The 13,770-nt window shown below is 40.6% G+C and overlaps 1 protein-coding gene across 1 annotated transcript in view; it reads left to right on the top strand.

The window, feature by feature from the left end:
- Positions 1 to 11,509, top strand: part of LOC140196530 (calcium uniporter regulatory subunit MCUb, mitochondrial-like) — a 97,169-nt gene extending 85,660 nt beyond the window's left edge. Inside the window, exons 5-8 of the mRNA XM_072255885.1 lie at positions 4,815 to 4,975; positions 6,270 to 6,473; positions 9,502 to 9,618; positions 10,616 to 11,509. Of these exons, the coding sequence (XP_072111986.1) occupies positions 4,815 to 4,975; positions 6,270 to 6,473; positions 9,502 to 9,618; positions 10,616 to 10,693 (560 nt within the window). The 3' untranslated portion in view covers positions 10,694 to 11,509. The remainder of the gene's footprint in view (positions 1 to 4,814; positions 4,976 to 6,269; positions 6,474 to 9,501; positions 9,619 to 10,615) is intronic.
- Positions 11,510 to 13,770: the final 2,261 nt, after the last annotated feature.

Genomic DNA, 13,770 nt, shown 5'->3' with positions numbered 1-13,770 from the left:
TTGGCCCATTGCCTTCTACTCCAAGTGATTCAAGTGTTCATTGAGACTCTCCTTCATGCTGTCAGTGCTCTGCTGCCACCTCTCTCTTTGGCAGTTCATTCCACATACTCACCACACTCCCTCTCAGGTCCACACAAAATCTCATACACCCTGACCTAAATCAATGTCCTCTAGTTTTATTCAACAAGTTTTATGTAGTTTACACTATTTATGCCACTTATAAACATAGAAAGATAGAAAACCTACAGCACAATACAGGCCCTTCGGCCCACAAAGCTGTGCTGAACATGTCCTTACCTTAGAAATTACCCAGGGTTACCCCTAGCCCTCTATTTTTCTAAGCTCCATGTACCTGTCCAGGAGTCTCTTAAAAGACCCTATTGTATTCTCCACTACCACTGCTGCTGGCAGCCCATTCCACACACTCACCACTCTCTGTGTAAATTAAAAGAAAACTTACCCCTGACATCAATATCAGTCCTGTCCCTTCTAACCTCCACCACCCTTGCAAAGGCTAACCTAACTTCTCCTGTCTCGCCTCATAACTAAAACTCCATCCCAGGCAACATCCTGATGAATGTCCTCAGCACCCTATCATATCCTTAATGTAGCTTGATGACCAGAACTGTATGTCTAACCAATGTTGAATCATAACCTCTTCACTTTAGTATTCAGTACCCTGACTATTGAAGGCTGGTATCCTATGTGCACCTCAGTTTTCCTCAATATTTCATAGGACCTTACCACTCCTAGTGTATCACCTAGCCTCATTACAAATTGCACAATCACATTTATTAGGATTAAACTCCATCTGCCATGTTGTAGCCAAGTTGATCAGCTCATTGATGACACTCTGTAGCCTAATACTACCCTCTACATTATACACAACTCAGTCAATCTTCTTGTCATTTGCAAACTCATGATTGTGCCACCTAATCCAAATCTAAACCATTTATGTATATTGTAAGCAGCAAGGGCCCTAACAATGATTCCTGTGGAATATTACTAATCACTAGCAAAGTATACCCTCTGATCATCACTCTGTCTCCTTTTCCCAAAACAATTTTGGATCCCATGTGCTCTAACTTTTTGAAACAGAATCTCAAGCAAGACCTTGTCAAAGGGCTTGCTGAAGTCCCTGTAAACCATCTACTGTGAGAGACTTTGTCAAAGGGCTTGCTGAAGTCCCTGTAAACCACATTTACTGTGAGAGACCTTATCAAAAGGCTTATAAAGCCACATGTACTGCATTGTCCTAAATAAAATCTATTTATGCATCTAGTGTCTGGTTGTACTTTTACATATGTATTTTTAAATCCACATCCTAATGAGTGATAATGATGTATATGGGCACTGAGGAACTGGTAAGTGAAAACTGAGGTGTGTCATAATTGCGTTTATGGGGTGGCGAGAGGAGAATGGGGAATGTGTACAATTCTCTACCATACAGCAGGCTAGATCTTGGAAGTGTCTAGACAACAGTTCACCCTGAATTGATCCCTATGGCACACTGCTGATGTCACACCTCCAGTCTGAAAAACAACACTCAGCTACAACCCTCCAACTCTGGCTTGGTGCCAGTGCAGGGTGTGTTCAAGGACAGTCAGCATGGCTTTGTAAAGGGCAGATCATGTCTAACAAGCCTGATAGAGTTCTTTGAGGAGGTGACCAGGCATATAGATGAGGGTAGTGCAGTGGATGTGATCTATATGGATTTTAGTAAGGCATTTGACAAGGTTCTACACGGTAGGCTTATTCAGAAAGTCAGAAGGCATGGGATCCAGGTAAGTTTGGCCAGGTGGATTCAGAATTGGCTTGCCTGCAGAAGGCAGAGGGTGGTGGTGGAGGGAGTACATTCAGATTGGAGGATTGTGACTAGTGGTGTCCCACAAGGTTCTGTTCTGGGATCTCTACTTTTCGTGATTTTTATTAACGACCTGGATGTGGGGGTAGAAGGCTGGGTTGGCAAGTTTGCAGATGACACAAACGTTGGTGGTGTTGTAGATAGTGTAGAGGATTGTCAAAGATTGCAGAGGGACATTGATAGGATGCAGGAGTGGGCTGAGAAGTGGCAGATGGAGTTCAACCCGGAGAAGTGTGAGGTGGTACACTTTGGAAGGACAAACTCCAAGGCAGAGTACAAAGTAAATGGCAGGATACTTGGTAGTGTGGAGGAGCAGAGGGATCTGGGGGTACCCTCGCAGGTGGATAGGGTAGTTAAGAAAGTTGCCTCGCAGGTGGATAGGGTAGTTAAGAAAGCTTATGGGGTGTTAGCTTTCATAAATCGAGGGATAGAGTTTAAGTGTCATGATGTAATGATGCAGCTCTACAAAACTCTGGTTAGGCCACACTTGGAATACTGTGTCCAGTTCTGGTCACCTCACTATAGGAAGGATGTGGAAGCATTGGAAAGGGTACAGAGGAGATTTACCAGGATGCTGCCTGGTTTAGAAAGTATGCATTATGATCAGAGATTAAGGGAGCTAGAGCTTTACTCTTTGGAGAGAAGGAGGATGAAAGGAGACATGATAGAGGTGTACAAGATAATAAGAGGAATAGATAGAGTGGATAGCCAGCACCTCTTCCCCAGGGCACCACTGCTCAATACAAGAGGACATGGCTTTAGGGTAAGGGGTGGGAAGTTCAAGGGGGATATTAGAGGAAGGTTTTTTACTCAGAGAATGGTTGGTGCGTGGAATGCACTGCCTGAGTCAGTGGTGGAGGCAGATACACTAGTGAAGTTTAAGAGACTACTGGACAGGGATATGGAGGAATCTAAGGTGGGGGCTTATATGGGAGGCAGGGTTTGAGGGTCGGCACAACATTGTGGGCCAAAGGGCCTGTACTGTGCTGTACTATTCTATGTTCTATGTTCATGTGAATCTGTGCCGTCTTTTCATGGATTAATTCTATGAAAACAAATGATTGAGGCAGAGAGGAGAATTAGTTATGGGTCAAGGCTAAGTAGTAGCCAAAAGAAAACCATAATGTATTGGTACTCTATGCGACAGGTTAACATGGGGAAAATAACAATTCTGTGGACCAAACTGTAGACACAACAAACTGCAGATGCTGGATTCTGGAACTACATAAGATGTTGGAAGAATACAGTGGGTCAGGCAACATCTATGGAGGGAAATGAACAGTTGACATCTCAGATCAAGACCCAACAGCTGGCTCAGTATCATGCCTGTTACAATAAATTGTACCATTATGTACTTATTAAAAAATCAAATATGACGTGGAGTCAGATTAAAAATTCACAGGGTCAGATTTTTGGCTACAAATACTGAACAGGGAATGAAGTAGCTGCTGCTGAAAGAGTTCACATTTAAGAAATGATTAGAAGCCCTGTAAGGTCACAACAAAGTAAGGTCATGATGGCGTAACATTCTATCCTGTAAAGGTAAACATTTCATCTGCTTTGACAGCAATTCATTTAAATTTACTGAATATTTTATCTCTACATGAGGTGTCTTGCTTAATTAACATATACAGTATATATTTTTAGTAGTTATTTTCTGGATGAATGTGTACAAATGTCAGTGTTCTGAGTACATTGTCTGTGGTTTTCTTTTCAAAATGTTGAAAGTTGCTTTCTGTTTTAAGAGTCTGGGGGAATGTCAAAGCCAGCACAGCTCTACTTCTTCACAGCCTGTCCTCAGCACAATCCATTATGTTTAATACTTCAATTCAAAAAGACTTACATTTTGACCCAACTATTGACACTAACACTAATGTATCTGTTAAAGAGTGAAGGAGGAGTTTATTGTACATATTTACCCTCCAGCTTCTATATCAGAAGACTACAGATTCGAGCCACTTCTGAGGCTTAATATAATCAAGCCTGGACCGAATAAATGATCTGTTGTTGATGTTTTGAGCTGAGGTTCACTTGACCTTTATTGTGCTTTTATATATCATACTAGTATTTTGACCAACGTTACCTAACATTAACAAAGGTGAGACAGTGAAAATTCAGGGTCAGCATGTTCCCTGGAGCACAGAAAGCTAAGGGGTGAACTTATAGAGAGGTATTTAAAATCAATATATAGAGTGGGTGGTCAGTATTTTTCCCATAATAAGGCAAAAAATTGAAGAGTTAAGTTTTTCCCACAGGTAGGTATGTTAAACAATTTAACAGAGGATGTGGTATAGACAGGTACAATTGCAATATTTAAAAGGGATTTGAATAGGTGCATGAGGAGAGACAGGTACAATTGCAATATTTAACATGAAGAGCAGGGATTCCTAACCTGAGGTGCACAGACCCTTCGGGGATCTGTGGATAGATTCCAGTGGGTCTGTCCTTGGATGGGAAAAAATTTACATATTCACTTTCACTAACACCTGACTGAAATTTAGCATTTTCTTCAATTATTTGTTTATTTTTAAATATTTTGATAACTCTGTTTCCATATAAATGGTTTCTTTTGTGATCCAATGTATTTAAATACATTATTCTGAGAAGGGGTCCGTCGGCCTCAGGGCACTGCCAACGGGGTCCGTAGCATAACAAAAGTTAAGAACCTCTGGTTTAGAGAGAGATGGTAAATGGAACAAGCTCATTTAGTTTGTATGGGCCAGGTGAGCTGTTTCTATGCTGTATAATTATGATTCTATGACAGTAAAAACGTTGCTCTGGATTATTCAATTTCCCATTCTTCAGCTTCATCAGTAAGTTTATTCTTGATGAACATCGACATTAATTGGAAATGTTGTGATCTATATTGTGGTTTTGCAAAATGATCAGCTGATTTGATTGTTCAGACAATGTGTTAATTCTTTCTTGACTATTTTTTTCATCACCTTAGACCAGATAAGTAGTGAGCGGTCTGTGGAAATGGATGGTATAAAAGATTTGACTCATAAGCTTTACATGGCGTTTCATATACAAGAGCACCAACTGCACAAAGAGTGGGAACTCCTGGAGAAACTGGAAAATCTAAATGGACAACTACAGATTTTCAAACAGGTGAAACAGTTCATAGTAATTGTTCTTAAGCATTTTAAAAATCTATTTTGTCTAAAGATTGTATACACAACCAGTGGAGCAAGCAATGAGGTTTAATAATGTTGTCAGCTACAGGTGTTTCATTATCAATGTTAATGACTGAGCTAGTTCAGGACTATAGCTGAAAATGTCTCATAAAATTTTTCTGTGACATATGTGTGATTACTAACCATGAAATACAGTAAAAAGAGTGTGTCTGGCCTAGATTATCTAGAAAGGCCTAGGTATAGAGTGGATGTGGAGAGGATGCTTCCGATAGTGGGGGAGTCTCGGACCAGAGAGCATAGCCTCAGAATATATGGATGTCCAGGTGAGCAGGAATTTCTTTAGCCTAGGGGTGAGCAGGAATTTCTTTAGCCTAGGGATGGTGAATTTTGTTCCCACAAGTGCTTGTAGGGGCCAAGTTATTTAAGGTGAAGGTTGATAGGTTCTTGTTTAGTCGTGGGCGGGGAGAAGGCAGGGAATGGGATTAGGAGGGATAATGGATCAGCCATGAAAAATTACAGAGCACACTTGACGGGCCGAATGGCCTAATTCTGCTCCTATACTTTATGGTCTTATGGTCTACTGTATACTCTATAGTTGTAAGATAAAATGATTAAGAATATCTTGGTGATCAATTGGAGTGTTGGATCATGTTATTCATTATGATTTCATATGCATATAATTAGTTTTTAATATTTCATTTGGTATGACAGTCAGCAGTTATGAGCAGTCAGCTGATTCCCTGTGCATTTTGTTTTGGAATTGGTGAATTGAGTTATTGTAATAGAATTAATTGATTGCACAAGGGGATTAAGATAAAACTAGAATTAGAACATAGAATAGTACAGCACAGTACAGGCCCTTCAGCCCACAATGTTGTGCTGACCCTCAAACCCTGCCTCCCATATAACCCCCCACCTTAAATTCCTCCATATACCTGGACATAACAATTTTGCATTTGCTGTCAAATCATTAAGTGCTGCTCCAGTAGCTTGTCTCTTTCACAGTTGTAAAGAACCCTCAGGTGCATTTCCGGATAATGACCATTCTGGGTTAAAAAAAAAGCGCTATTGAACCAGTTCGTTGAGCCAACCATACATGTTCTGTGATACGGTTTTAAACTGCGATGTAAATGCTCTCAGGATCAGTGTGCTGTACAATAGAATCTAAAACTAATACAAAGCCTAGGTGTTTACAGACTGCAGCGATTATTCATGGTGTGTTTCAATTATACAAGACTTGTGAGTAACTATACCCTCCATGCCTCTAGATGAAGTCGCGATTATTCCTGAAAGCTGAAGCTAAATCCAGTCGGTTGCTGTGGATAGGTTTGGCTCTAATGTCCACACAAGCTGGAGCATTAGCCTGGTTAACATGGTGGGTCTACTCCTGGGACATCATGGAGCCTGTCACCTACTTCATAACCTGTGGGAGTTCCATGGTCTTTTATGCATACTTCCTCATCACTCGTCAGGTAACTATTACATAAAAGGGTGATTTTTGTTTTTCACTCTTCAGTCAAAAGTACCTTCATGTGCAAAAGCCTAAATAATTCCATCATTTGCTTCTGTATTCACCATGGAAGATATCAGCAGTATTTCAGAAATTCGAGAGTGTCATAGGACAAAATTGAGTGAAGTTGCTCGTGTTTGGGAAGCTGAAATGCCAGAAGGTAGACAAGTCACCTGGATCGGATGCACCCCAAAGTTCTGAAAGAGGTGGCTGAAGAGATTGTAGAGGCATTAATAATGATCTTTCAAGAATCACTAGATTCTGGAATAGTTCAGAAGGACTGGAATACTGTAAATGTCACTCCACTCTTTAAGTGGGGAGGGATGGCAAAAGACAGTATAATGTAGGCCGGTTTGGCATTTTATAGAGGGAATAATAGCATAGATGATTTTCGAAACAGAGCAAATTCAGAAGTCGGATGTGCAAAGGGACTTGGGAGTCCTCGTGCAGGATTCCATGAAGGTTAACTTGCAGGTTGAGTTGGTGGTAAGAAAGGCAAATGCAATGTTAGAATTCATTTTGATCAACAGTAGAATTAGAATTTTTCAAGATTCTGAATTCGGCTTACAGTTCAATACCAAGTAAATCAATTTCTCGATTTATAATGCCCTCTCTCATGCCAAAAATGAAAACACATTGTATATTAAAGAGAAGTGGGAGAAAGAAGCAGGGTTGGTACTTTCAGAGGAGGCTTGGGGGAAAATATGCAGCTTCCAGTGGTCTTCAACTAACTCTTTGATTTGGAGAGAACATTGTTGGAAAAATATTAATAATATACTTCAAGACCCCATACCAGGAAAAATATAAAGACACAAACGTGGAGTGTCGGAGAAGGTGTGGTTCCAAGGAGGCAAATCATTTCCATATTTTTTGGGATTGCCCTAAATTAAGTTTATATTGGGAAGGTATTCATAGAACATTAGTTACTGTATTTAAGACTCAGATACCTCTGAACTTTGAGACTCTCTACTTGGGCATGTATTGTTTTTGGAACAGAAGAAAGATATAAAGCTGCTGCAGGCCCTTTTAGCGGCAAGTAAGAAATCAATCACCAGAAAGTGGTTAAATCCAACATCACCTACATTAGAAGATTGGCATGAAATCATTTTGGAAATATTTAAAATGGAAAAGAATTTCTCTCTGAGAATTCAAAAGGAAAAAAATTATCAAATTTGGAATAAATGGATTGAATTTATAACCCCAGAGCGAGCAGACTTTAGATGATTCTCCTAATGGTTTATACTGTTTGTCTCACCAACATAGTAATGGTGTTAACGTAAGCACCCTTGGCTCGGCTTGAATGTTTGCTGTTTTTTTTGGAAAATGTGGAATTAACACAAGTAAAGAAAAGATCTGGGGAAATTTTAGACCAGAAAGAAATGGACCAGAAGAGATACATGGAAGTTAGTATTCAACCACAATTATTAATATTTTTTATAACAACTATTTTCATTATTTAGTTTAATAGAGTGGAATTACAATTGCACATAAACATCTATTTGGGTGCCTAATTATTTTCTATATTATCTCAATGTGCACTTGTGAATGTACAAATTAATATAGATTTACTCACATAAAAAATGGAAAAGGTTATATATGTTAAAAAAAGTTTGTGTATTACTTGTGAATACCTTATCCAAATTAAAATAAAATTAAAAAAAAAGAATTCGTTTTGAGAGGACTAGAATATAAAAGCAAGGATGGAATGGTGAGGATTTATAGGGCATTTGTCAGACCATATCATGAGCAGTTTTGAGCCCCTTATCTAAGAAAGGATATGCTAGAACTGGAGAAGGTCCAGAGGAGAGCCTGAGAATGATCCTGGGAATGAAAGGGTTAATATACGAGGAGCTTTTAATGCCTCTAGTACTCACAGGAGTTTAGAAAATTGAGGGAAGGGAATCGCAATAAAATCTATCAAATATTACAAGGCCTAGATAGAGTGGACATGAAGATGTTTCCTATAGCGGGAAAGTCTAGCCCCAGAGGGTACAGCCTCAGAATAAAAAGACGTTCCTTCAGAACAGAGATGAGGAGGTACTTCTTTTGCCAGTGAGTGGTGAATTTGTGGAATTCATTGCTACAGGTGGCTGTGGAGGCCAAGTCATTGGGTATATTTGAAGCTGAGGTTGACAGGTTCTTGTTTACTAATGGTATTAAAGGTTACAGGCTGAAGGCAGGAGAATGAGGATGAGAGGGATGAAATCAGTCGTAATGGAATGGCAGAGCAGACTCGATGGTCTGAGGGTCTGATTCTCTACCTATGTCTTATGGTTTTATATTAAAGAATGACATTTTTAGTGTTGATGAATTGACATTTATGACTTGTGAGCTGTAGTTTAGAGAGATTCAGAAAAATATTTAGTGGTTCCAAGCTTCATATCATTGAGTGAAGGATGGGATAAAAGGACAGATTATATGAAAATCATACCAACTCAGAGGATGTGCAGGAATCAAACTAGCTTATGCGTACATCTTTAAAAATTCCAAAATATAGAATTATGGAAAGACACCACAGAAACAAGCCTTTTGGCCTGCCGACTTCACGCACTAAATCTCAATTTCAGTATTTTATTCTTATCAATTCTCTACAGATTCTACTACTTATCTATAGGGGGGGGGGGTGGAGTGGATTCAAAGTAACCAATTAAACTACCATTTCCAGCATCTTGTTTCCCATCTAAATGCCTTTGGTTTGTGGGAGGGAACTGGAGAACCTGGAGGAAATCTTTGAAGGCAATGGAAAATGTACAATCTCCATACAGACAGCTGTTTCATCCCTCTTCAGGGAAGGAGATTAGCCATCCTTGTCCTGCATTGGATTTCGCTCTCATCTGCTTTAGATCAATAAGGACTAACAATAAATGCCAATGTTACCAGCAGTATACACATCTCGTGTACAAGTAAATATTTCTAGGATCTGTTTTATTTTGCTTTTTCATTGGATGGCATTTTTATACAATTTACTGAAATTGTGTCCTTTTTTTTAGGACTGGGTGTATAATGAAATGAAAGAAAGACAGAAACTTCACTACTTTCATCGATTTGCCAGAAGATGTAGATTTGATGTAGGAAACTACAACAAAATCAAGGAAGAGATAGCTAAGGTTAGGTAGCACCAAGTTCAAAGCATGAATTATTTGATCAGAAATCTTAGCCTCTGTTTTTCTCTGCTTATCTCAACACCAGAGCTGCCTTAGGGTCAGCAAGTGGTCAGCAATCTTGCCTTTGTTTTCCCTTCAGATAGTTTATTCATTTGCAAACAACTTCTGTTCAGCCACTATCTTACTTCAGATGAGTTCATTTTAAATCCTGGCTTTGTTTAAATCTTTGATCAGAGATACTTAATATTCTTGACGGTATGATGAAATTTGTGAGCCACAGATGTGGTAGAACTACCACCAAATTCAAATGGCAAAAACTAGAATCTTCAGCAGCCAGTGCAAACTTTGTGCCATTCCATTATTTTCAAACCCCTCTCTGCTCATTGCCACTTGCTAAAGGATGCTATTCAAAACATTTTGGTTCGCCTTTGTATCGTATCCGAAAAGTGCGTACTTCTATAACATTAACCATTCTAACCAACTTATTCAAACTTTATTTCCAGACTCAACAATTTTTCTGGCCAGGCTGCTACGTATGTAAACTTCAGTTCACCTGATACTCTGCCACCAAAAGATCTTAATATGCATGCTTATCTCTTTTCGACATTGCTATAAACTGAATAATGGGATCCAGAAATCAACATTTTAAAAAACAAAGCCTCGTGTTTGAGTCTCTCCATTGTCTGCTATTAGTATCCTTCAATTTCATAACCCACTACCTCCAACTATTGTCTCTTGTAGTAATTTCCTCACCATTCTCCATTTCCTTCCAAATGTCATTGGCAGCAATTTATTAGGCCGTCTATTACATATTTCAGAATTTGCCATTTAGACACTTCTACCACACTTTTTTTACCCATATGACACTCACTTCTCTCTCATTCTACTTTCTTTTCCTTTGGCATGGCACTTCATTTCCATTTAGTAATATCTTTGTTTAAAATGTGCAATTTTACTCCATGTTCGTGGTTTTTGCTGATCCAATGTCCTTATTTTGTAGGTAGAAGAGGATCTCAGACGACTGAGGAACCCTTTAAAACTGCATCTTCCGATTGAACAGTTAAACAGCAAAGACTGAAATTCTACAGCTGATGTAAATTCTACAGTAAATTGGGACTTGAGTTTGTATGACATATCCAAGATTTGATCACTCTTACTGTTCTGGTCATGTTTGATTTTATTCAATCCTTCTTTTTGGAAATACCCACTGCATTTTGTCAGTGAGGTGCTGTGAAAGTGATGTATATAATCTCTGCTTTCAGGGCACATGTCATGTTTTTGACATGATCCCTTGCATTTCTTACACTGAAAACTCACTGCTTTTTTATATATGCAACACACAGCCCAATTTGCCAGGCATCTTCCCTAAGGTAAGCTAGAACAACAGCTAGGACTTCGCATTGTCTCACTTAGAACACAGTTTTATAAGTGCTATCTGTCCAACATCTCATTACTGGGAGCAGGTTAGAGGCAGGAATGAGCCGTATGCACGGCTTCTCAAATTTGGATCAGATTTGTGTTTGAGTGAGTTTTCAATGACAGAATCTGAATCCGAATCCAAATCAGGTTTAATATCACTGCATAAGTTGTGAATTTTTTTGTTTTGCAGTAGCAGTACATTGCAATACATAAGAATAAAAACTATAAATTACAATAAAACATGCCTTATTATTAAATAAGTTGTACAAAAAGAGAACAAAAAAAGGTAAAAATAGGTAGTGTACATGTGTTCATTGTCCATTCAGACATCTGATGGCAGAGGGAAAGGTCACAAGTTAATTACAAAGCAATGGTCCTCATTAATAGAAAGCTTAGCAGGGTTGTGAAGTTAACAACACAATACAAATTTCCTTTACCAACTGATCATGAATAATCACTGATGTTCTAATTATTTTAGAAGATGAAAGGATTTTTTAAAGAGTTACTATAAGTAACTGCAATAAAAAGAGATCCAATTGATTTTGTTATGGAACTAAATTCCCGTATGCTTAAGGAGACAGATATGCAAGGATGGCAGTAAACTTATCTGATGAGGTGCTGTGATAAAGGAGATGTTTAAACTTTTATTTGAATCTGAGGAAGAGCAGAACTGGAGAATGATGCAGTCCTTCTACTGTGCTCAGTGATGATAGTTCCCATGGGGTTTATCTGTTGTAACAAACACAGCTATCCAGGTACTTTAAAATGGGTGTTTCACAAACCATACTCCACTGCCTTGGAAAAAAATTACAGTGGATGGAACAAGATAGGGTTAGGGTTAGCGTTAGGTTTAGGGTTAAACCCTAACCCCAAACCCCTCCCGGGAGCCAAGTACACCCCACATCACCAGCGCCACGTCACCCCATAAACATCTCCAACCCTACACCTCACCCTAACCCTAATTTCCAAGGGACCGTGCACCCCAACTAAACCGGACAGCACCCCAAATAACCCAAACCACACCACACTAAAGGGCTTATATAATAGTCCTTTGCCCTACCACTAAACCTAACACCTCCAACCCTGCTACACACCCCCAGAAACCCAAACCCTCACCCCATCAAGGGGCCAAATTCACACAATATCACCAGCAGTTGGGCTCCTATTTCAGCCCTCCCCTCTGCTGCAAGGGCAACCCCCCCCCCCCGCAAAACCATTTGCCACCCACCCCACCTCGCTTTGCCGTGAATCCTGAACAACCATTAACCTAACTCTACCCCTGGGCATGTCCTTCCCCACACACCCCTCAATTAGCTACTGCACAGCCCCCAGATCACAGCACGCAGGCCCTATAAAAAAAGTCCCCAAATCCAAAACACGATCCACAGGCAAGAACTCCACCATTTTAACTTAAACTCCAGAATGGAAGTCAAAGAGGAAGAAGATCCCAATAAAGGCAAGTTGCGGACTGAGATGATTACAACGTGGGCCAAAAACAAAGTGGCAGGGTGAAGTGATACTGCATCTCCAGTAAGAGATCCACAAATACGTGAGCGATATTTTGTCCACTACTCGCATCCTAGCCCAAGCCCTAGCCCATTCCCGAACCCTAACCCGAGCCAATTCCCTAACCCTGGCCCCAGCCCATTCCCTAACCCTGACCCGAGACCATTCCCTAACCCTAACCCCAGCCCATTCCCTAACTCTGACCCAAGCCCATTCCCTAAACCTAACCCCAAACCCATTCCCTAACCCCAGCCCATTCCCTAACCCTGACCCTAGACCATTCCCTAACCCTGACCCTAGACCATTCCCTAACCCTAACCCCAACCCTAGCCCATTCCCTAATCCTAACACAAGCCCATTCCCAAACGCTAGCCCTTGCCCTAACCCTAGCCCTAGCCCATTCCTTTACCCTAACCCTAATTGAATCTCAAGTGAAGAGATCAAAAAGCACAAGAGGGCTGATTTGTCCACTGCCCGCAGAGTCTCAACCTAACCCTAACCCAAGGGGGCACACACCCCGACAAACCCTCGGCACATCCCGATTATCTCTGCCACACCCCCACAAACCCGAGGCACACCCCGACTAACCCTGGGCACACACCCACAAACCCGATTACCTTTCTCAGGAGGGGTAAGATCCAAGAAAGGCAAGTGTTGCACCTGGTTAATGAAGGCATGGGCCAGATCAAAGTGGCAGAATTGCGTGAAATTGAATCTCAAGTGAGGAGATCAAAAAGCACAAGAGGGCTGATTTGCTCACTGCCCGCATACTCTCAACCTAACCTAACAGTGACACGCTCTTCATTCTCCCGGTCGACAAAATGCCAAGAAAAAAGCTCAGGTGCCCAGACGGCGAGAGAGAACCAGAAGGTTGGACACAAGCTGGGTCCACAGAAAACATGTCACCACTAAACTCAGGTGCAGAGACACCGAATGCCCAGTAAACACTGTCAATTTAACCCATGCAATCCCAGGCATACAGATGCCAGGTAATGATGTTTAAAAACGTCATTACCCTCATAGTTACATGCCTCTCATTATTCTGTTCCATGGGAAAACACAAGCCGAGCTTGATCAACTCTGGCTGGGTCGCCTCGGGGAGGGTGTCTAATGATGAAAGACCCGAAACACCCCATGATCCGAGGATGCATTACTGATGATGTGTCCCAGTGTACACCCGGTCCATTGAACCAAGTGGTGTCGGACCACAATAATGAAAGGCATGTGCCA

The sequence above is a fragment of the Mobula birostris genome, chromosome 4 (assembly GCF_030028105.1).
Source record: "Mobula birostris isolate sMobBir1 chromosome 4, sMobBir1.hap1, whole genome shotgun sequence".
Classification (NCBI taxonomy): domain Eukaryota; kingdom Metazoa; phylum Chordata; class Chondrichthyes; order Myliobatiformes; family Myliobatidae; genus Mobula; species Mobula birostris.
The sequence above is the reverse complement of the archived record's forward strand: the minus strand, read 5'-3'. Positions and strand labels throughout refer to the sequence as shown.